Here is a 24,639-nt window from a genome sequence, read left to right on the forward strand (position 1 = left end):
CATTCACTCACCCACGTTAGGTTTCCCACATAGACAGCTTGCCTTTTGCCTCCGTACGTGTAAACGATGGTTGGCCTGGCACTATTTTCTGTTTTCTGCGGCTCACCAGGTGTCCGGGGCGATATCTCATCGTAGCTTTGATCTTCGTGGTTATTACCATCGGCAGCTGCTATTACATCGTCGTAAAGGTCAACTTGATCATTTGCAACGTAGTCAGTCTCCTAGAAGAAAAACACACATTTCATTCAGGACAGAATAATTAAGTATGCAGGATACATTTTTATGATGCACAGCCCAATGATATAAAGTAGCAGTTACATGTCCCTTTGTGCACTGTAAATATTGCCGACTTATAGTTATATCTCCTCCAAGGTCTCCTTTTCTGTAAAGGCCAAAGTGTAAGTATGTAGGAAAGAATGTGGAGTAAGTGTAACTAGTCATTTCGAAAATGCGATTTCAACACACTGGTCTAATTACACTTTGTACTATTGCACTCATTGTCATTCATGATAACAATGAAACAAGTCTCACAGTCCAATCAAAGGGCCATAGATAGTTCAATTTGGTCCATGGAATGAACTGAGCAATTTATTCAACCTCAGGAGATCCTACACCCCCAGTAAGAATCATGTGACCGAAAATCTGCTAAATAGCAAGAAAAATACTCAAAGAAAACTGAATTTGCTTTCAGATTCTGATTTTATCTGGTACACACATTTGACAATATTTATTATACCACATTATGAAATAATGTGAAGTGTCATATGCAAAAAAAAGTCCCGGAGGAACTCAGCAGGATAGATAACATCAGTGGCTGGAGATAGTGACAAAGACAAGAAGTAAAATGGAGACCTCTCCATTTCTACAGTGCCCTCCATAATGTTTGGGTCAAAGACCCATCATTTACTTATTTGCCTCTGTACTCCACAATTTGAGATTTGTAATAGAAAAAAAAAAATCACATGTGGTTAAAGTGCACATTGTCAGATTATATGAAAGCCCATTTTTACACATTTTTGTTTCACCATGTAGAAATTACAGCTGTGTTTATACATAGTCCCCCAATTTCAGGGCACCATAATGGCTTCACAGGCGTTCGTAATTGGTCAGGTGTGTTTAATTGCCTCCTTAATGCAGGTACAAGAGAGCTCTCAGCACCTAGTCTTTCCTCCAGTTTTTCCATCACCATTGGAAACTTTTATTGCTGTTTATCAACTCGAGCACCAAAGTTGTACCAATGAAAGTCAAAGAAGCCATTATAAGACTGAGAAACAAGAATAAAACTGTTAGAGACATCAGCCAAACCTTAGGCTTATCAAAATCAACTGTTTGGGACATCATTAAGAAGAAAGAGAGCACTGTGAGCTTACTAATCGCAAAGGGACTGGCAGGCCAAGGAAGACTTCCACAGCTGATGACAGAAGAATTCTCTCTATAAAAAAAGAAAAATCCCCAAACTGCTGTCCGACAGATCAGAAACACTCTTCAGGAATAAGGTGTGGATTTGTCAAAGACCACTGTCCGCAGAAGACTTCATGAACAGAAATACAAAGGCTACACTGCAAGATGCAAACCACTGGCCAGCCACAAAAATTGGATGGCCAGGTTACAGTTTGCCAAGAAGTACTTAAAAGAGCAACCACAGTTCTGGAAGGTCTTGTGAACAGATGAGATAAAGATTAACTTATATCAGAGCAAGAGCAAAGTATGGAGGAGAGAATGAACTGCCCAAGATCCAAAGCATACCACCTCATCTGTGAAACACGGTGGTGGGGGTATTATGGCCTGGGCATGTATGGGTGCTGCAGGTACTGGCTCACTTATCTTCATTGATGATACAACTGCTGATGGCAGTAGCATAATTAATTCTGAAGTGTATACACACATCCTATCTGCTCACGTTCAAACAAATGCTTAAAAACTCATTGGCCGGTGGTTCATTCTACAGCAAGACAATGATCTCAAACAAACTGCTAAAGCAACAAAGGAGTTATTCAAAGCTAAAAAAATGGTCAATCACCCGATCTGAACCCAATTGAGCATGCTTTTTATATGCTGAAGAGAAAACTGAAGGGGATTAGCCCACAAAACAAATATAAGCTAAAGATGGCTGCAATACAGAGAATACACCCAGCAACTGGTGATGTACATGAATCGCAATCTTCAAGCAGTCATTGCATGCAAAGGATATGCAACAAAATACTAAACATGACTACTTTCATTTGCATGACATTGCTGTGTCCCAAACATTATGGTTGCCCTGAACTGGGACGGGACTATGTATAAACACTGCTGTAATTTATACATGGTGAAACCAAAATGCATAAACATGGACTTCATTAAAATCTGACAATGTGCACTTTAACCACGTGATTTTTTTCTATTACAAATCTCAAATTGTGGAGCACAGAGGCAAATAAATAAATGATGGGTCTTCGTCCCAAACATTATGGAGGGCGCTGTATCTCCACCTATCTGCTAATCTGTGCCTTCCATGCCAATCACCCCTTCTCACTTGTATCCACCTATCATTTGCCAGGCTTTGTCCCGCCCCACCCCACCTCTTTTTCAGCTTTCTCCTCCCCACTTCATCGGTTCGAAGATGGGTCCAAACCCGAAATGTTGCCTATCTATTCCCTCAACAGATACTGCCTTGACCTGCTGAGTTCCTCCAACACATTGTTTTTTTGCTCAAGATTGCTGCAATTCCCTGTGTCTCCGTAAAATGTCATGTTCTTTCTAAGAATTATAGAAAGGAGAATTTATTTTAAAAGAGAATGCTATACTTCCACCTACAGGTCATAGAAAGACACATCTGGTTTTAATAAAGGTGAAAGCTTGCTTCCTAGAATGAGTTTTCCTGCACAAGTAACATTCAATAGATGGAAAAACTTAAAGAATTACATTTATTTAGTGCTTTAAGCATCTTATTACATTCCAAATCTCTAATCCACATCTCCCCCAGCCTGACCTTTTGATTTTTCATCTAGCCCTATCACTTTTTGTCGTTGAAATATTTCGCGATAATGTGCTCGGACGAAGTGCATAGTTACCATTCAGAATTATGCTCAATGAAGCATTCACATATTATTTCTGGTTCAAATAAAGTCACAAACTAAACATATTCACCAATCAAGACATAATATATACAATGACATGCAGCAAAATTATAATACAGTATCTCAACTCTTTTTACACGTTACAATGAATGCAATTTCTATTATTTCTTTCCACTTCCAAACAAAAATGTGGTTGGATTATTCCGCGGTGATCAACCTCGGTGAGACCAAGTGCAGGCTTGGCGATCGCTTCGCACAACACCTCCACTCAGTTCGCAATAACCAACCTGATCTCCCGGTGGCTCAGCACTTCAACTCTCCCTCCCATTCCGTATCTGACCTTTCTGTCCTGGGCCTCCTCCATGGCTAGAGTGAGCCCCACTGCAAATTGGAGGAACAGCACATCATATTTCGCTTGGGTAGTTTACACCCCAGCGGTATGAACATTGGCTTCTCCAATTCCAGGCAGACCTTGCTTTCTCCCTCCTTCCCTTCCCATCTCTCCCACAGCCTACTGTCACCGCCTCTTCCTTTCTTTTTCCCATCCCCCCCCCCCCGACATCTGTCTGAAGAAGGGTCTCGACCCGAACGTCGCCTATTCCTTCGCTCCATAGATGTTGCCTCACCCGCTGATTTTCTCCAGTTTTTTTGTCTACCAATGGGATCCCACCACTGGCCACATCTTCCCATCTCCTCCCCTGTCGGCTTTCCGCAGAGACCACTCCCTCCGTAACTCCCTGGTCAATTCGTCCCAAACCACCCCCTCTCCTGGCACTTTCCCTTGCCACCGCAGGAAATGCTACACTTGTCACTTTACCTCCGCCCATGACTCCATTCAAGGACCCAAGCAGTCTTTCTAGGTGCGGCAGAGGTTCACCTGCACCTCCTCCAACCTCATCTATTGCATCCGCTGCTCTAGGTGTCAGCTGCTCTACATCGGTGAGACCAAGCGTAGGCTTGGCGATCGCTTTGCCCAACACCTCCACTCGGTTCGCAATAACCAACCTGATCTCCCGGTGGCTCAGCACTTCAACTCCCCCTCCCATTCCTAATCCGACCTTTCTGTCCTGGGCCTCCTCCATGGCCAGAGTGAGGCCCACCGTAAATTGGAGGAGCAGCACCTCATATTTCCCTTGGGCAGCGGTATGAACATTGACTTCTCCAATTTCAGGTAGTCCCTGCTTTCTCCTCCCCTTCCCAGCTCTCCCTCAGCCCACTGTCTCCGCCTCTTCCTTTCTTCTTCCCGCCCCCACCCCCACCCTCACATCAGTCTGAAGAAAGGTCTTGACCCAAAACGTCGCCTATTTCTTTCACCCGCTGAGTTTCTCCAGCATTTTTGTCTACCCATTCACACAAGTTCTGTTATCCCACTTTCCTCATCCACTCCCTACACATTAGGGGGAATTTTACAGAGACAAGTTAATCTACAAAGTCAGTGCGTCTTTGGGATGTGGGAGGAAACCCACACGCTGGCAGGGAGAATGTGCAAATTAATCACAGACAGTGCCCGAGGACAGGATCGAACACAGATCTCTGGCGTGTGAGGCAGCAAGTCTACCAGCTGTGCCACTATATTTTGTTTTTCAACACACAAAAAATTATACGTTGATAACTTTGGTTACTAAAAAAAAGAAACCATCCAATTTCAGTCTTAAATCTCTAAGTGACGCTATGTCCCCCTTTACAGCTACTGTATGTTTTAATTCAGTTCAAGACTATTAGGCAGCACATTGGCCATAAAGCTGCTGCCTAACAGTGCCAGAGACCTGGAATTGATCCTGAATATGGGTACTGTCTGTATGGAGTTTGCTCCTTTTCCCTTTGATCGCATGGGTTTTCTCCGGGTGTTCTTGTTTCCTTCCACATTCCAAAGGTGTGCAGGAACCTTTTTCAGACCCAACCCAAAACATAATATTTTCCTTTTGTCCAGAGATTCTGTCTGACCTGTTGAGTTACTCCAGCTTTATGTGTCCATCTTCAATTTAAACCAGCATCTGCAGTTCCTTCCCACACACACACAATACTATACATATACGATAGAACTTTATCAATCCCAGGAGGGAAATTGTGTGTGTGTGTGTGTGTGCGTACACACACACACACACACATTAATATAGTTATATATTCATATATAAATATACACCTTTTTGTTTTCTCGTTTATAACATTGTTTAGAGTACTATGTTTACATATTATGTTGTGCTGCTGCAAGTAAGGATTTCATTGTTCTAACTGGGACGTGAGAGAATAAAACACTCTTTGACTCCTGACTTACGTCGTTAATGTGTGGGATAGAACTAGTGTACGGGTGATAGGTGGTCGACGTGGACTCGGTGGGCCTGTTTCCACGCTGCATCTTTAAATTAAACTAAAAACACTAAAACCAGAGGGAGTCTAAAGAAGGGTCTCTACCCAAAACGTCACCCAATTTCTTCTATCCAGAGATGCTGGCTGATCCATGGAGTCCCCCGCACAATTAAAGCATGGAATAGTCTTCAACCTACCATAGTTACCCAACCAGATGCAACTAAATTTAAGGTAGCTCTTTTTTCCCCCAAGGATCCTTTTTCACTTAAGTCCAAGTCAAGAGTCAAGAGAGTTTTATTGTCATGTGTCCCAGGTAGGACAATGAAATTCTTGCTTGCTGCAGCACAACAGAATATGTAAACATAATACAAAACAGGAGATAAAAGTTCAGTGTGTCTATATATCATAGACCATATATATACACACACAATAAATAAACAAATAAAGTGCAATAGGCTGTTATTGTTCAGAGTTCGTAGTTTGCTGGTGGACCCTTCACCACCTCCAGTTTAAATTCCATTTGGAATATTTTTGGAGGACCAGGAAACCACGAAGCAAGAGTTTCTCCAGGGAGTTACTCCAGCTCCAGGGAGTGATTCTACGTTGGTTTTCAGCTGTCGCGGCGACCGGACAGCAATGGCGTCGATCTCCCACAATGCAAAGGGAGGGAGAAAGTGCCCGGTGCCAACCAGTTGTCGTGGCAGTGTGCATGTGCAGGGCGGCCGATGATGTGCTGGCCATGGTTGTGCGCATGTGCAGGGGGAGGATGTGCAGGCCGTGGCAATGTGCATGTGCACGGCGGCCGGCCGTGCCAGCGGATGAGGAGCAGCGGAGAGTGGAGACCCGGCGGCCCGGGCACGGATGGTGGGCGGAGACGGAGAGTGACAGATAGAGAGATAAAGAGGGGGGCCCCGCTCATAGTTGAACGGCAGGTGCTTGCCAAGCCGGGTAAAATGGCACGGCTTTTAGGTTGCCCGGCAGGACTTTAGGTGGCCATTGGCACCCGGGCAACCGTTAATTTCGAGCCCTGATATCAATGAGATGATACAAAGACAAGTTGAAAATAAATTCATGTTTATACATTCAAAGACACCAGTTTGCGCTGTTTTACTTGTACTTCAAATGGAAACTGACAATCTCACACCTCATCTCAATAAAAACTTGCGAGTTGTTCAACAGACCCAATGTGGTCACCAGTTGCACCAAGAAGACAGTCAATGTATTAAAAATAACACAAAATCATCAGGTTTTTATATAATATTGCATAGTGTTTGTGTGAATGTATAATCCACCGCGTGTGATTTTTTTTTAAATCCAAAAAAAAAAAATTTGCTCCCGCCACAAATGGTTTGTGGTAGAAGCACAAGGAACTATGCAAAATGCTGGAGGAACTCAACATGTCAGCAGCATCTGTGAATGGTTTGGGCAGGCGACGATTCAGATATGGAGTTTATGAAAGAACTGCAGATGCTGGAAAATCCAAGGTAGACAAAAGTGCTGGAGAAACTCAGCGGGTGCAGCAGCATCTATGGAGCGAAGGAAATAGGCAACGTTTCGGGCCAAACCCCTTCTTCAGAAGGATATGGATCCTTCTTCAAAGTTTTCAAGAGGTTAGTGCTAACCTTTCACCTGGAGTTAAACTTCTAAATAGGAATGCTATTTAGTCTAACCCCCATATGGGAAGGTTGAAAGAACCAATTGTACTGATCGGCATTTTAACTATTCAACTGCTGCAGTGTAAATATTTCAGAAAGGGGTGGGAGGGAACTAATCTTGCCACGGTGGAGCTTTCCAAACTAAATACAACAACGCAAATAAGTGCAACATAAAGCCAGAGAGAAAAGTACAAAGTTATATAAAAATTCCAAATCTTCTTCAAGAAATTAAATTCCGTAATCAATTTCTGTGTGAGTATGGTCCTTCTGCAATTGTACAGGGCCTGGTGAGACCACATCTATTGTGTGCAGTTTTAGTCTCCCAATTTGAGGAAGGACATCCTTGCTATTGAGGCAGTGCAGCGTAGGTTCACAAGGTTAATCCCCGGGATGGCAGGACTGTCATATAAGGAAAGATTGGAAAGACTGGGCTTGTATTCACTGGAATTTAAAAGGACGAGAGGGAATCTTATAAAAACGTATAAAATTATAAAAAGACTGGACAAGCTAGATGTAGGAAAAATGTTCCCGATGTTGGGGGAAGACCAGAACCATGGGCCATAGTCTAAGACTAATGGGAAGGTCTTTTAAAACTGAGATGAGAAAAATACTTTTTGCATCCAGAGTTGTGAATTTGTGGAATTCTCTGCCACAGAAGGCAGTAGAGGCCAATTCACTGGATGAATTTAAGTTAGATACTCTAGGGGCTAGCGGAATCAAGGGATATGAGGAAAAGGCAGGCACGGGTTACTGATTGTGGATGATCAGCCATGAACACAATGAATGGCGGTGCAGGTTCGAAGGGCCAAATGGCCTCCTCCTGCACCTAGTTTCTATGTTTCTATAATTTGCACAGAACAAATTGATGTTACTTCTTCTTTCAGACAAAACCATCTGTTCCATGTTTCCTTGTGTCAAATTAGCCAAGTCTAAGCTTCATATGAAACCTGCTGGTTTGACCATGATCACAGATGCATCCAATTGAAGTTGTACATTGTTCTACAGTTTTTTGTCTAACTGTAGTCTTGTAGGTCTGTGTCCAAGATGGCTGCCGTGAAGAGAGAGTGGACGCTGGCACGATTTGGTTGCCGCTGCTCTCTCTTCACACTGTGTTTTTGATTTTCTGTTTTTGGATTGAATTCTGTTTTTAATTTGTGTCATTGTGATGTCTTTAATTACTTGTTTTACTCCGATTATATGTTTTTATTCCGATTACTATGTAAGGTGTCCTTGAGATGTATGAAAGGCGCCCATTAAATAAAATGTATTATTATTATTATTACATTCTGGTTATTGCAAGGAGATAATGACAGGGACTAGGAATTTTGCATATGATAGTTAAGTCATCAACAAAATCTATATTGAAGGACAAATTACCCTCTAACAAAGAAGTTATTCAGAATTTATGAAAGCATGAGGATGCTATTTGACCCCCTGAGTCAATTCCACCATTCATCGGCAAGGTTGACCCCTCATCCAAAAGCCATTTTCCTGCATTATCTGATTCACTTAATATACAGAAATCTAACAATTTTTGTTTTTAACTCAATGACAGAGTCTCCCCTGGGGTAGAGAATTCTAGCTTCCCCATCCTCTGGGTGAAGAAATGTATCTTCATCTCAGTCTTAAATGTCCGATGCCTTATTTTAAAGCTGTAAGCCATGGCTCTAGCCTCCTTTGCCATAGAAACATGCTCCAGTTCATTGAACCCTGTAACAATTTTGTAAGTTTCAACGAAAGCACCCTTCATTCTTCCAAACTCATACGTCTTCACGAATAGCACAGTTTTGCAACAATTAATGTTGGTGTCTCATTCAGCGACCTGGGTTCAATTCTGATATCTGGCACTGTCAGTGTGAAATTTGCACATTCACCCTGCACTCTTATAGGTTTCCCCTGGGTCCTCCTACATTCCAAAGACGTGCTGGTTGGTTAGGTTACCCTCAATGTAGTAAGTGGCAGGAAAACCAGAATGATGAACAATTGAGAAAAAATGAGGAACAGGAAATCAGAGGGGGAATGGGATTGATGGAATTACTCTGCAAGCTGACATTGACTCAAAGAGTCAAATGACCCAATTCTATACCTTAAGAAAAACGAGATTATTTGAGATTTAAGGAAGCAATATCTGCTAAGAGGACCTAAAGTAAATTAGAAATTAATGTGGGTTTGAGGAATATCCAGTTCAAGTAAAATTGCTAACTCCAGGTTGATTTCAAAGTTTCCATTCCTATTAGAAATTAATCTACCAAAAACCTCAGAAAACCACGATTAAATTACATAAAATGAAAATACAGTAAAAGGCCAAAACCTCAAAGAAAAACGGAAAATGTCATCGATATTCAGCAGTTCACACGCCATCTGTGGAGGTGCAGGGAAATCCCAAATACCGTCTAATATAAAAATATAATTGAGAATGTTCAATATTAACTACCACTACTTCCTGCACAAACCACAAACATTTATAGCAACCTGTGGTTAGGGTACAAACACCAAGAATGAAAACATTTTAAAAAATGCATCATACCACCCCAGTTCTGCCTGATATTTAATAAGGAAACACAACACATGGTATTGGATCTATAAAAGCAAGATGATCTTCGGTTCAATCCATGTTTAATAGCGAGTTTACTAGTCACAAGTAAGGAGGGTAACATAATAAGATATTCTGGGGAAAGAAGAAAAATCTGATAGGAGTCCCAATTTTCTGAAAATGGATAGCTGGAGTAACTGAGCAGGTCAGGCAGCATCCCTGGAGAACATGGATGGGCGACAAATGACTGTTATCTGATCGCTCCAGCGATCCCTTTGCCATTCAAAGTAGACAGTATAAATCAGTAATGGATGTATGACCAACTAATACATACATTACTCACATATCTGATTGTAAAAGCACAAGGGGAATGCCAAATTAAATTTTAAAATATCAAAAATAATTTAGCAAATTCCATTCAATTAATGAGATTACTATTTTAAATTCATAGTTATTTTCTAATCTAGTTTATAAAAGCCAAATGTATCAGAATTTTAAGTTGCAGAGTTGCACTTAATGGAAATTAGAATCCCAAATGAGGGAGATAATAATAAGAATGGATTCAAAAATGGGGTTAGAGGAAGTTTGTTCACACCAAAAGCACCAGCAAATAGTGAACCTTATTTCTCTGCTGTAAATTCATGGCAATTATACTAATATTTATTAAGATTTCGTAAAAATGTTTCATCTAGCATCCTTTTAAGAAAGCACGGTATATATATAAAATAAATTAGAAATTAATCAATTTTCAAAATAAAAGTTCCTGAATATTCAGCTACAAATACATTTTCCACCTGCAACTCCATCAGAATCAACCTAGAATAGATAGCAGTATGAAATTGCCTTTACTAAGAAAAAGTGTAAAATTTGACACTTGGAAAATTGAAGTGTGACACACACAATTTTTTTGTAAATGAACATATTTGCTGTAAAGACCAATTTATGCTCACAATCTAGAATAGCATGCAAGTAGTGCCACACTATCATATAAGTTATTTTGGTGGTTAAGTGTTCATCCAATGCTGTCCTGGGCAGATAAACGATCCAATGGCATTATTTTGAGAAACAACGAGAGTTATCATGTTTCTAGCCACTATCCATCCCTCATTCAACAACATCAAAAACAGATTAGCTGGTGATTATCTCATGCATGCTTGTGGAGCACAAGTTGACTACCTACAGAATTTAATTGTTCCGTTTTAGGATGTATGACAATAAAACATTCTTGACTTCTTCAGTGACTAGATTTCAATAAACACTTCACTGACTATAAAATACTTTGGGAAATTCAAAAGGGATATGAAAGGTTCTATGTAAATGCAAGTCGTTCTTTAACTAACAGAGCTTTCAAGCTCAGGAGAATGCAAGAGAATGGGGTTGAGAGGGAAAGATAGATCAGCTACGATTGAATGGCAGAGTAGACTTGATGGGCCGAATGGCCTAATTACACTCCTATAACATTGGAACTTACGATGCCTAAAACGATGGAGACACAAAAGACAGCAGGTGCTGCAGATGGGAGCAAAAAATAAACCGGAAGAACTTAGCGGGTCAGGCAGTTTCTGTGGAGGGAAATGGACAGTAAACACTTTAGGTCTTGATGGAAGATTGGATGGAGGATTGCTGGAGGTGAGAGGCTGGGACAAGAGCTGGCATGCACTATGTGGATGCGGGTGATGATGCGTGGATTGAATCAGGTTTGAGATCTGTGGAGATAGAGACAGAGGCTGGGAGGTGATTGGTGGAGTTAACAAGTTGCTGCAGTTGATGGAATATGATGGGAAAGAAAGGTGCAGTGAGTGACCAAATCTGAGAGGTGAGGTGGGAGGAGAGATCGGCGGGGGGGGGGGTCTGATGGACAAATGGAGTGGATAGAGAAAAAGCCAAGGATCAGGGTGAATGTGGAAAAGAAGGGAATGTGTGGATCGGGTTAACGAAGGAGAGAGAAAGGGCCTAAGGGCAAGCAAGTTACCTGAAATTAGTGCATTCAAAGTTTGATGAGATTTATGTTATAGACGACCCAGGAGGAACATGAAATGCTGTTCCTCTGGTTTGCATTTGGCCTCATCCTGGCAGCGGAGGAGGCCAAGAAAAGACAGGTTGGTATGGGAGTGGGGAGGGGAATCAAAATGGCTAGCGACTGGGTATTCCAGGTGCCCATCGCAGACGGAGCGCAGATGCTCAATCTGCGTTTGGTCTCACTGATGAGTTGAAGCCTTGTACATTCTACCTTTCGTACGGCGGCGCGACTCACGTTGAAGTGGTCCCTACAGCCTGTCTGTCTTTTTTAAATTTTTTGTCTAGTTAAATGTAGTTGTTAGTGTTTTTTTTTAATACTGTTTTTAACTGTGTACATGTGGGGGGCGGGGGGAGGGGGAAACTCTTCTTGTCTGGTCTCCGTTGTCGTTGGGGCCTAGCACCGTGGAGCGGCCTCCAACAGGAACAACCTGGGGGGCTCCAGTCGCGGAGCCTGCGGACTTACCATCGTGGGGCTGGCCAGCCTCGGAGCGTGGGGAGCGGTGGTGGCTCGCTGCTGCGGCCCTACTTCGGAGCTCGGAAGCTCCAACTGCAGACCTGTGGACTATGACATCGGGAGCTCGCGGGTCCGGCAGGAGACCGCTTTTCGGAGCTCCCGCAACGCGACTTCTCCCGCCTGTGTCGCGGGGTTGGAACGACCAGGAGCGGGGCTGTACATCGCCCGGCGAGGATTTAATGGCCGCGGGACATTCCAGCACCCACCGGGGGCTCCAACTTTGTGACTTTTGGGCCTGGAGCGGGGCCGTACATCGCCCAGCGCGGCCTTAAATGGCCGTGGAACTTACCATCGCCCGCCTGGGGCTTCGACATCGGGAGAGAAATGGTGCAGGGGAGAGAAAAGACTTTGCCTTCCATCACAGTGAGGAGGAGATTCACTGTGATGGATGTTTGAGTAAATTGAATTGTTTGTATGTCTTGTAGGAATTGTCTTTGTCTGTATGGCTGTAGAAATGGAGTTTCGTTTGAGCCTCACTGAGGTTCAAACGACATGGAATAAAATATTGTATATTGTATTGTATTTCAGCAACATCCATAACACTAGGTTGTCCAACAGGCATGATCAGAAAAAAAGCTGCTTCTCTGGGTTAATAAAATGTAGATTGGAGTCAAGAGTCAAGAACAATTTGCCCTTGCTGCCTGGCCAGCTGTGTCCTGAGATTATATTTCCAACGTAATTTGTCCTATTGGAATATTAAGTGGTTGGAAATTTGGAACAAGCTGTTGTTAATTGGCAGACAAATCGTAAATTTGAACACCAAGATGTGTTAATACCGGTAACTTTAGATATATAAAAGTTAATTGGAAGATGAATTAAATTGTATCTGGCCCCTAGGTCTCCATGATACATTTGTCTATCTATTCGTAGCCCAAGAATTTTTAAGCTAGGATCCACGTGCCGTGGACAACTGAAACAATTCTTAAGATGGCTTCATCTTAAAATAAATGTGGTCATACACAGATTGCATGCTCTTATTCAGATTTCCTGCTGAGAAAACAGCTGCAGACTAGTCTTAATTTATATTTCAATTAATGCAAGTCGTAGGAACACAGCAACATGGAGAACTGGAGGGAAAAATCTGCAATTCATTTGGCTGATCCTTGAAAATTAAAAAAGTTAACAAGCCTTTCTGTTATTGCTTCTCTCATCATGGAATTGTAAAATTTGTATCTAAATGAATGTTATTTGCTTTTACTGTCCCTTGAGAGCAAAATATTTTTTAATACAAACCAATTTGTTAACAAAAATTATTGAGAATGGATTAGGGTAAATGCAATTTATGCACATTCATAACATCATGTTCTACCTACAATCTTACTTCAGCAAAACACAAAGTGCTGGAGGAACTAAGTGGGTCAAGCAGCATCTGTGGGGGATAAATGGCAGATGACATTTCGGATTCAGAACCCATGTTCAGACTGACAGGAGTAGGGGGAAGGAGAATCTGGAAAGAAAAGGTGGGGTGGGACAAAGCCTGGCAAGTGATAAGTGGATACAGGTGAGGGGTGACTGGCAGATGGGTGGAGTAAGTGACAAGGTATGAAAAGGAGAAGAAAATGTGTCAGATAATGAGAGAAGAGGTTTGAAATGTAAAGCCAGCAAGAGGGATTTGGATGGAAGGGAACGGGGAGGGAAAAGGTGGGAGAGCAAAAGGGAGATGGGTGGGGTGGCACATGCGAAGGTGGGGAAAGGAAAGGGGTAACTGGAGGGATGGTAGATGGTGCGTGCACTGGGGTGGATACGGGGGAGGAAAGACCAGGTGCAGTTTGAAAGAGTATACCTTAAAATTGGAGAAATCAAAGTGTACACCATGGGATTGTAAGTTACTGAAGCAGAATATGAAGTGCTGTTCCTAGAATTTGCATGTGGCCTCACACTGACAATGGAGGAGCCAAGGACAGAAAGGTAAGGGGAAGGGGAGGTAAAATAGACTAGCAGGCCTTGGTGGACAGAATACACGTGTTTGGCAAAACAGTAACCCAGTCTGTGCTTGGTCTCACTGATGGAAAGGAGGTCACACCAGGAACACTGAATGCAACAGGTGTGTTTGGAAGTGGTGCATGCCACTTGAAAGGTCTCACCTGAAAAGGCTGCTGGGTAAGTGAGAAAGGAAGTTTAGGGACCAGTGTTACATCTGCTGCGGTTGTCGGGGAAACTACTTGGGGAGGAAGTGGTGTGGGTGGGAAGAGATGAGCGAACCAAGCTGGTACAGAGGGAGTGGTCTCTACGGAAAGTAGAAAGGGGTGGTGACGGGAAGATTTGACTGGTGGTGGAATCGCATTGAAAATGGCAGAAATGTCAAAGAAAGATGTGTTGGATACAAAAGCTGGTGGGGTGAAAGGTAAAGACCAGGGGAACTCTGGCAAGGGGAACTCTATCCTTGTTACAATCCTACTTTCAAGGGAGCAGTATACAAAGACACCTCATCAATGAAGTACTACCAACATTCACACTGTCACTCAGCAGCCACTTTCATGGCACCTACCAGACCGCCCTCAACCTGCCATCTTTAGCCATAATGTTTCCAGGTGCAGAAGATCAGATGAGTTGATTCCCCCATCCAAAAGGTGGGTGGCATTGTTGAAATGCTGCCATACCATGAGCAGACCTCAAGCTGCCTATCCTATGACAAGCTGGTTGTCAAAGGCTTCTTAGGATTACTTTTAAATCTTTTGAAAAAAAAACTTATTCAAACCCATTTATTTGAAAAAAGAAAAAATAGAAGCACATTAAAACACAAATCAAAAAACTGATGTATAATAAAGTAGAGCAAAATAATTTTTCACCAGCATCTATCTTTTGCCAGTGTTTTCAACTGGTTCAACGTAGAGTTGCCATTTGTACACTTGTCCTTTCTGCAGAGAAGTGTAGATGCTGGTTTAATTCGTAGACACAAACTACTCGAGTAACCCAGCGGGACAGGCAGTATCTCTGGAGAAAAGGAATGGGTGACGTTTCGGGTCGAGGCTCTTCTTCAGACTGATCAATTAAGGATAAGTTTGCTGCACTACAAACGTGCTGCCAGTCACACAAACAAACTTACCATACTCAACCATATTCAACAAATACACCAGCAAGCAATTTAGATCTTAATTGAGAAGATCTGAACAATTAAAACGTCTTGTTCCTTTTAAAGAGTGTTTTTTTTTTTGCCAGCACATTATGCTCACTTTCAGAATACTGTCATATGATTCCCTTATGAAATTGCTTCTTACACGTGCATGCATCATTACTCCACGTCGACCCGCGGCACATTGGAACTCTAAACTTTAACTCGTGGATGTTTTCTTTATGTGAAATTATTGACAATAAAATCCAAGGCCAATTCCCATTTTCCGGATTTTTTCAATAAAAAAGTGAATTCCTGCGACTTATTTCACCATGTATGGGGCTCGCTTCCTCATGGGTCTCGAGACTCGGCTCCAGGCTGGGTTTTTTTTTTGCCGCTAACGCGGAGCCCGGGAGAGGAATCTTCCCCCGGCTCTCGAAATCGAGCCAAGGCCTGGACCGCCAATCTCCACCCCTACCCACTCTCTCCGAGAAATCTAGTAATTATTCTCTCCACTAATATTAAACCACGCACCACTTTTATTTCCCCCGGTCCCCAGAGCTCGTGTTCACCCACCTGATTAAACTCTTCGTCCGCGTAAATGTCGATTAAGTCGGCTCCCTCGGCCATTCCCCCAGCCGCGCCGCGCCGCGCGAACACGGACAATTAAACGCCCGGACGCCTTTCCGGGACGGACCAAACTGCGCCGGAGCCGCGGACCCAGTGGTGTGTGACACCGGGGATACTTCCGCCCCGCTTTTGACTCGGTGAATCAAAGTTACTGGCGGTGAATGATCTGTCACCGTGTCGCGGGCCCATCCCGATCCTCACCATCAGATCCCGGGTGATCGGGGCCGGTCCAGCTGGTCCTCAGATCATCAAACCCTTCCTCCTTGGCCCCTCCAGCCCAACGATTTCCGTGCGTCGCCCCGGGTTGTTAGGCTGCGGGATTACAAGAAGGTGAAGGATGTCGATACTGCGGAATGTGAGTAAAAAGCAGCGGCAAACCAACCAGCTTTCTCCAATTATAGTCAGCCATACAGATCGGAAACAGGCCCTTCGGACCAACTTTCCGATGCTGACCAAGAAGCCCATCTAACCTAGCAAGTCCCATTCGCCTGCGTTTGGCTCATAACCACAACATCGTTGCTTTCCATGTACCTGTCCATATGTCTTTTAAGTGTTACTATAGTACCTGCTTCAACGACCTCCGCCTGCTGCTCGTTCCATATACCCACCACGCTAGAAAAAGAATGAAAAAAGTTACCGCTCCGATTCCTAATAAATATTTCCCCTATCACCATAACCCTGTGCTCTCTATCTCTACTACCCTGTCTTTCCATTTCTCTTCAGCCAGTATTCAGCTACAATGGGGTATTTTCGATCAAGCTTCTCCTTAACCTCTATGAAGTGTTTTGACACTGAAGACTGCACAATAATTATATATTCTATATTATACATATATTCCAAACCTCTCCCGAGAGCATCACCCACCCTGCATCTTCATCTCCAATTCCAAAAGTTCCACCTGAATTGTTCTTTCAGAATCAGTGTAGACTTGTAGACAAATAACCTCTTCCCTGCTGTATTATTTTATAATTCTGTCATGATAATCTTTCCTTTATATAGGTGTAATACCTTGTTCGCATTATCTTCCATTATAAAATCTGGTCCTAAATGATTGTGGGTTGTTCCCATCTTAATACCGAATTAATTTCCACACTCCATCCTATCCCCCCTGGTCCAATCCTTCCCTCCATACGTCTTAGACACCTCACACGCACTTTGTCTCTTCAATGACTTCCGTTTTCCAGGCCCCCACTCCCTCATCTTTACTATGGATGTCCAGTCACTCTACACCTCCATCCCCCACCAGGAGGGTCTTAAAGCCCTCCGTTTCTTCCTCGACTGCAGAACCAGCCAATTTCCGTCCACCAATACTCTCCTCCACCTAGCAGAGCTGGTCCTTACCCTCAACAACTTCTCCTTCGACTCCTCCCACTTCCTCCAGATCCAAGACATAGCAGTGGGCATTCACATGGGCCCTAGCTATGCCTGCCTCTTTGTAGGGTACGTTGAACAATCCCTGTTCCAGTCGTACACTGGCCCTATCCCAGAACACTACCTCCGCTACTTGACGACTGCGTTGGTGCTACCTCCTGCACCCATGCAGAACTCACTGATTTCATCAACTTCACCACTAATTTCCATCCTTCACTCAAATTCATGTGGACCATCTCCGACATCTCCCTACCGTTTCTAGATCTCATCGTCTCCATCACAGGAAACAGACTAATGACTGACATCTACTACAAACCTACTGACTCCCATAGCTACCTTGATTACACTTCTTCCCACCCTTCTTCTCGTAAAGACTCTATTTCCTACTCCCAATTCCTCCGTCTACGCCGCATCTGCGCCCAGGACGAGGTTTTTCATACCAGAGCATTGGAGATGTCCTCATTCTTTAGGGAACGGGGGTTCCCCTCTTCCATTATGGATGAGGCTCTCACAAGGGTCTCCTCGATATTCAGCAGCTCCGCTCTCGCTCCCCCTCCCCCCTCTCGTAACAAGGACAGAGTCCCCCTTGTCCTCACCTTCCACCCCATCAGCTGTCGTATACAACCTCCAACATTTTCATCACCTCCAAAAGGATCCCAATACTGGTCACATCTTCCCATCTCCACCCCTTTCTGCTTTCCTTAGACACCGTTCCCTCCGTAACTCCCTGGTCCACTCATTCCTTCCCACCCAAACCACCCCTTCCCCGGGTACTTTCCCCTGCAACTGCAGGAGATGCGACACTGTCACTTTGATGATCACCTCATCTCAGTCCGTCTTAACCAAGCTGATCTCCCGGTGGCCCAGCACTTCAACTCCCCTCCCATTCCCAATCTGACCTTTCTGTCCTGGGCCTCCTCCATTGTCAGAGTGAGGCCCAGCGCAAATTAGAGGAACAGCACTTCATATTTCGCTTGGGTAGTTTACACCCCATCAGTATGGACATTGATTTCTCTAACTTCAGGTAGCCCTGGCTTTCATTTCATTCCCCCCCTCTCTTCATCACTCCCCAGTTCTCCCACTAGTCCCACTGCCTCTGCCTACATTCTTTGTCCTACCCCCTCACCTGACATCAGTCTGAAGAAGGGTCTCGACCCACAATGTCACCAACTCCTTTTCTGCATAGATGCTGCCTCACCCGCTGAGTTTCTCCATCATTTTGTGTCTACCTTTACCAGCATCTGCAGTTCTTTCTTAAACTTAACCTCACTATTGCCTGTCTCAGCACTGCTGCCTCTATGTTTTTAGAATCCGTATACAATATTCAGTTTTGGAATAAACAACGTTCTTGAGCCATAACTATTAATATTGTATCCTCATCATAGATCACAGCAAACTCTTAAGGCATCATCTCGAGCGGAACTAGACTTTTTAGTCTTTAAGAAGGAACTGCGGATGCTGGAAAATCGAAGGAAATAGGCAACATTTTGGGCCGAAACCCTTCTTCAGTCAGTTCTTCAGCACTTTTGTCTACCTTAGACTCTTTAGTCTGCTGCCTGTATCCAGTCCAATCCCATATCTCACATGACTATATTCTTGCTGGCTTCTATTGTTCCCCAATTTACCAAGACTCCAAATTAAAAGTTTTGTTCTTTAAATTATATATCCTCAAGGACTGCTCCATCATTCTCTGCCAGCACAACAAATCTAATCCTTTCCCCACCGTCATCAGAGTGCCAAATGAAGAATAAATTGTCACGGTCTTGAACCAAAACATCATCTGTCCGGCAGTACCTCCCCAGATGCTGATCCAGCACTTTGTGTTTTGCTCAAGATTCCAACATCTGCAGTTTGTCGTGTTACAGAATCAATTGTCTTGGTTTCATTCGCTGTAAATTCCTCTTGTATAGAATAAATTAAAAATAAAGCAAAACATAAACCACTGGAAGAACTCAGTGGGTCAACCAGCCGTCTGAGTTCTTCCAGCAGTTTATATTTTGCTCCAAATTCCTGCATCTGCAGTCTCTTGTGCCTCCAAATTTCTGTAGAATTTCCATGAAGCTTTCAGTCAGATGTAACACTATGATGGGCCTAATTGAAAAATTTGCAAATGTTGTTGCTCAGCTGTACCAACATTTACGAGGGAGATACATGTAACAGTGTAATTTAATATACAGAGGTCAGCTGACTCTCCATCTTGTTTTCTGTAGGTTTGGTACTTGACCAGAGAAAGGGTTTCAAGGGCCATATTTGGCGCTTACCCTCTCCGATCATATCGTGGTGATACCTCTGATGATATGACAGATATCAAACAGATACCACTGCCTCCATGGGAAGAGCGAACCAATGAGCCACTGGACACGAAGCGAGCACGTCTGCTGTATGAGAGCCGTAAACGTGGAATGTTAGAGAATTGCATCTTGCTGAGGTAAACAATATCTTACTGAACTTGAAGATGGATTCACACTTTTCGCTTACAATTTGTTACGGTATGCTTCTTTTCCGGGTGCCACTCTGTCTTTAATTGATTGATTGAAAGATACTACAGGGAAACAGGGCCTTTGGCCCACTATGCCGACCTGTTCACACTAGTTCTATGTTATCCCACTTTCGTATCCAGTCCCAACACACCAAGGACAATTTACAATTTAATTGAGAAGTCGATTAAAGGAATTTAAAGATGAGTTAACACCTATTATACTCCGTACAATAAACTGGGTTTAAAAAAAGGCACAAACACCACTGAGTTGGGGGGGGCAATTATCTCTGCTATTCCAAAAGAAGGTAAAGATAAAGTGGATGATGTATACATGATGTAAGTGGATGATGTATACATGTAGCATTATACCTGAAACCCGTTTTATGGAAATGTGTTTGCAGTGGAATGCCAATAAAAGAGTATATTGGGGAAAAAAAGAGGTCAATTACCTACAAATCTGCAAGTCTTTTAGATGTGGGAGGAAAACGGATCACCCGGAGTAAACCCACGTGTGGGAGAATGTGTACACTCCTTGCATGCAGCATCCAAGGTTAGGATTGAACCAAGATCTCTGGCACTGTGAGGCAACAACTTTACCAGCTGCACCACTGTGCCATCCTGTTAGGCATTACAGTAAAACTCTGATTATGTGGCACGTTGAGAACTTTGGTGGAACTGGATTAGCAGGTTTTCTTGAACTAGTGGATGTCATTCAGTTTAATACTTAAATTATCTTTTAATTCATTTTTAGATGTTTCACAGTATGATAGTTTTCTAGTGTATCAGTTGTGTGACATGGGAAGGCTAGAACTGTGGCCTCAGTGTGAAAGGAAAGCATGGGACGATATGCTAGTGAGTGGAAAGGGGGTGCAGCAAACAATATTTGGTGAGCCAGACGGGAACCATTGGAATTTCTCGGAAGCCATATAATGGATAATCAGAGTGCTACTGAATTATACGTCTTGTTCTGACCAGATAATTATTTGAGGGGCAGTTTAATTTTATATTTCATCTCGTCTGCAAATGTTATAGTGGTTCTACTGCCTTAAGTATTTCTACCCCACTAACAAAGAGCAGACTTGTAATACAAATTTAGAACAGGCAGCATCACTGTGGAGCAGAGTAATTCCTGGGTTAATTCTTCATGTGAATTAGATCACTACTGAAATAGAGCTAATCTGTACCATTGAAGCATTGATGTCATTAAGATGTAAAATTCTACAGAAATTGGTATGAACAATTTAAAAATACGTTTACCCAAGAATTCATAACAATTCAAAATAAGTTAATGCTCAACATAAAATAGTTTTGCGTTACCTTTAACAAAGATTAATGAAATTAAAAGTGATTCCAAGCAATCCAAGGAAGGGGAGGGAGTTTGGGTAGTTACCTAATATTCATACCATTTTTATGCCTGTTACTTTTCATAAGGAAAGGCGTCAGTCTGATTAGCATTAGAAAAAATGGCATCTTTCAAAAATGTGCACTATTCAGTTGCTAATAATCTTGTCCAGGGTTAAAATATTGTGTTACAGCCCAACACCAGGGGTTAATTTGTAGAATGAAATTATATATTTCAATTTCAGTTTCTTTGCAAAAAAGTATCTGAATGAAATGACTGAGAAGCAGCTGAGTTTGTACGATAAACTGATCAATCAACCAACCAACGACTGGGACATTTACTACTGGATGACAGGTTTGTATAGTTACAACTGTTCACTGGCATCACTGAGCTTCCATCTTGATTCAAAGTTAATTGTGGAGTGACTTTATTCCTTTAACAATTAATTTTCCATGTAAACCTGCAAATATCATGGGAGTTCTATGAAAAGTCAGGTCTATGATCGACTAACAATTAATACAGATAGGGTCAGTGCGGCTAACCATTGTTACATGGACCTAAATGCTATCCTAAACAATAGCCAAGTTGAGGTGGACAAGAGAGGGAGATAATCACTTCACTAACCCTGGACTGTTTTTTTGCTGGAATGGATGGACCCATGATCAAGTGGACCTCCCTCAATCTCTCCATTTATCTGAAGTCAGAGAAATGAGGAGGGCTGATGATTTTGGGTGGGGGAATGACTTTTGATGAATAGATAATTGGTTTAATTGGTTCTGTGAATGCTGGAGCCCTAAAGGAAGAGGTATCACAGATGGGGCATTAACAAATAGACCAGACTGTAATTAATTATCCCCAGTGATGGTTAAATACCCATGCAAAATGAGCATAGATAAGGACCATTACTGTTGAGCCAAGAAACTGTACCAATCAACATCTTCCATCACTAAATAACAAGCAACAGTAAATTATTCAGAAATAAAGAATTACAATTTTGTGTGGGTATTTAACTGATGGGAGTTGTATCCTGAAAGTCGGAGTATTCAAAAAATTGAGTAATTATATCTGAACCATGATTTTCATCATCCAAGCTAATTTTCTTTACAGAATATGGCTAATGGGAAATAACTGCTTTTTGCGATTTGAAGAGGGTACTGGGCTTGAATTGTATTCATACTGAAATTTGGTCATTTCATGGTTTAGTTGATTTTTATGTCCTTTTTTCCCCATTTTCATCCAAACAGAAACAAAGCCTACTCCTCCTGAATTTGATACTGAGGTAATGACTTTGCTGAAGGAATTTACCAAAAATCGTAACATGGAGCATAGAGTCGGGCAGCCGGCGCTAGACTACCTCTTTGAAGACAAAAAGTAAAATGGATTTATTGTATATTGCTCATACATGAACTGTGGATATTTAATTTTACTTTGGAAATGCTAAGTATGTTTAGCAGCATACAGAACTTCATATAGTCAAATGTTACTTTGTGTTGGCATTTATAAAATTGTTTTTTTAAGGTGCCTGAATCGCAATATATTTATAAATATTCGAAAACTGAGCAACTGAAATCTTCCCCATTGAAGTGAGAGTCCTTGCTGATCCTGTGTAAGAATTAACCTTCATAAATACCATTGAACTGGATATTTTTTTGTGTTTTGCAACAAAACAAAATAACTGAAGCAAGTCTTGAAAATAAATATGACTATTTTCTGAAAATCTATTTCATTGAAAATTGCTAATTAATGAATAGTTTGTGTATCATGTGGCTAATGTGCTACAAGTTACACCTAGTCAGTTCTCCTGAATTAGCGAAACCTAATAGGAGAATAAGATTGGAATTAGAAAGCCTCCAAACTATTTCTTCTCCCAGCGCACATAAAAAAATTATGAGGGTGTGTGAAAACAATATCATGGTTAGATCTTTTGCACTCACCATTACTAGAATTTAGGGAGTGTAGAGGATGGCGAGGATTATAAGGATTTGTTCATGATACATGAGGCCACGTTTTTCAATAGAACTAGATAATTGCAAGAGATTGAGGAAAATAAAGTACTTATCATGAAAGTCTACACTGTCTGCTGGCATTGGGTAGTCTTTTATTAAGTTTAGAATAACAGTATCGCTAATGGAGCATTATTTAACACTTTAAAATGCCCCCATCCCTACAAGGTTGAATTGAATTGAATTTCCTTTATTGTCATTCAGACCTTTCAGTCTGAACGAAATTTCGTGCCTGCAGTCATACATACAATAATACAATAATAGACAACAGAACAGACAGTAAACACAAATTAACATCCACCACAGTGAGTCCACCAAGCACCTCCTCACTGTGATGGAGGCAAAAATCTGAGGGCTGCAGTCTCTTCCCTCCTCTTCTCCCTCTGCGCTGAGGCGATACCCCACCGGGCGATGGTAAATCAGTCCCGCGGCTCACCGAGCTCCGCGAACGGGCCGGTTCAAACACTGCGGCCCGGGGTGGTCGAAGCTGCCGCCCTCCAGTCCAGTGGACGCAGCTATTGACGTCGTCCACTGGCCCGCGGCCGAACCCCGGACTCAGGCCGCCGCCGCCAGAACGCCGTCTCAGCCACCGGAGCACCGTTCCAGCCCCGAGCCGGGTCGCCCTCACGTGAACGTCTCAGCCCCGCGCCAGGCCGCCCTCACGGGAGCGCCGTTACCCTCGAGCCGGGCCGCCCCGACGGGAGCGCCGTTACCCTCGAGCTGGGCCGCCCCGACGGGAGCGTCGTTCCACCCTCGAGCTGGGCCGCCCCGATGGGAGCGCCGTTCCACCCTCGAGCTGGGCCGCCCCCACGGGAACGCCGTTTCCCTCGGGCTGGGCCGCCCTCACGGGAGCTCCGTTACCCTCGGGCTGGGCCGCCCTCACGGGAGCTCCGTTACCCTCGGGCTGGGCCGCCCTCACGGGAGCGTCTCGGCCCCTCGCCAGGCCGACCTCACGGGAGCATCTCAGCCCCTCACGGGAGCGCCGTTCCAGCCCCGAGCTGGGCCGCCCTCACGGGAGCGAGCCCAGGGCGAGTCCTGACAAGCTGCCTCCGGAGCCTCGAGGTCGCCAGCTCTGCCATTAGGCCTCAGCGCAGACGGAGGCAGAGAAGGGGGATACGACAAAAAAGTTGCATTCCCCCCGAAGGGAGAGACAGCAAGCCCCCCACCCCCCACATAAACACAACCTAAAAAAACAAAAACTTAGCTAGACAAAACGAAAAAAACAACACAAAAAAGTTAAAAAAAACGGACTGCAGGCGAGCCATTAAAGTAGAATTTGTTAAAGTAGAATGTGTAAAATTTCCTTTTGTCCACCACTGCTGTACTATCATTTGGCCAGGACAGGTTTAAGTTTCATCTCAAGGTTTCAATGCCTCTTTCTAAAAGCCAAGTTGGCAATGTCAATTACTTCATTACCTCCATCAGCAAGTTCAAAATCTTCTGTCTCATTAACTGGGTCTTACTACATAGGTAATTCCAGAAGTGTTCCTGTGGTTCAGTAAATAAACACACACTTCATGCGCGGTCTGAAAATGGTTCTGTAATTCCGGTCCTAACCTTACCCCCCTAGTTTGGTTCAGTCAAACACCGAATACGAAGCACTGGTAATCAACTCTCTTTATTATCCAACACCAATACAATACCTAATCCAACACCACGGGTCCGATCCTTGTCT

General features: G+C 43.2%; 2 protein-coding genes across 3 annotated transcripts in view; one reads left to right on the plus strand and one right to left on the minus strand.

Moving 5' to 3' along the window:
* Window positions 1–15,837, minus strand: part of cpsf7 (cleavage and polyadenylation specific factor 7) — a 54,705-nt gene extending 38,868 nt beyond the window's left edge. For both annotated transcript variants that reach the window (XM_033039089.1, XM_033039088.1), the window contains exons 1-2: window positions 15,716–15,837; window positions 12–221 (exon numbers count right to left, since the gene is read on the minus strand). In XM_033039089.1, coding sequence (XP_032894980.1) covers window positions 12–221; window positions 15,716–15,769 — 264 coding nt within the window. In that variant the 5' untranslated portion in view covers window positions 15,770–15,837. The remainder of the gene's footprint in view (window positions 1–11; window positions 222–15,715) is intronic.
* A 17-nt stretch (window positions 15,838–15,854) lies between these two features.
* On the plus strand, window positions 15,855–22,682 carry sdhaf2 (succinate dehydrogenase complex assembly factor 2). The gene is made up of 4 exons (XM_033039093.1): window positions 15,855–16,124; window positions 19,351–19,568; window positions 21,206–21,315; window positions 22,206–22,682. The coding sequence occupies exons 1-4, from the start codon at window positions 16,107–16,109 to the stop codon at window positions 22,334–22,336; spliced, it is 477 nt and encodes a 158-aa protein (XP_032894984.1). The 5' UTR covers window positions 15,855–16,106; the 3' UTR covers window positions 22,337–22,682.
* Window positions 22,683–24,639: the final 1,957 nt, after the last annotated feature.

This window comes from Amblyraja radiata, chromosome 20 (genome assembly GCF_010909765.2).
Source record: "Amblyraja radiata isolate CabotCenter1 chromosome 20, sAmbRad1.1.pri, whole genome shotgun sequence".
Taxonomy (NCBI): Eukaryota; Metazoa; Chordata; class Chondrichthyes; order Rajiformes; family Rajidae; genus Amblyraja; species Amblyraja radiata.

Bases quoted from the DNA above. Each gene is read 5' to 3' on its own strand.
- sdhaf2 (XM_033039093.1), top strand. The intron at 19,569-21,205 runs GTAAACAATATC...TTTCAATTTCAG, and splicing joins GAGAATTGCATCTTGCTGAG to TTTCTTTGCAAAAAAGTATC. The intron at 21,316-22,205 runs GTTTGTATAGTT...TCATCCAAACAG, and splicing joins CATTTACTACTGGATGACAG to AAACAAAGCCTACTCCTCCT.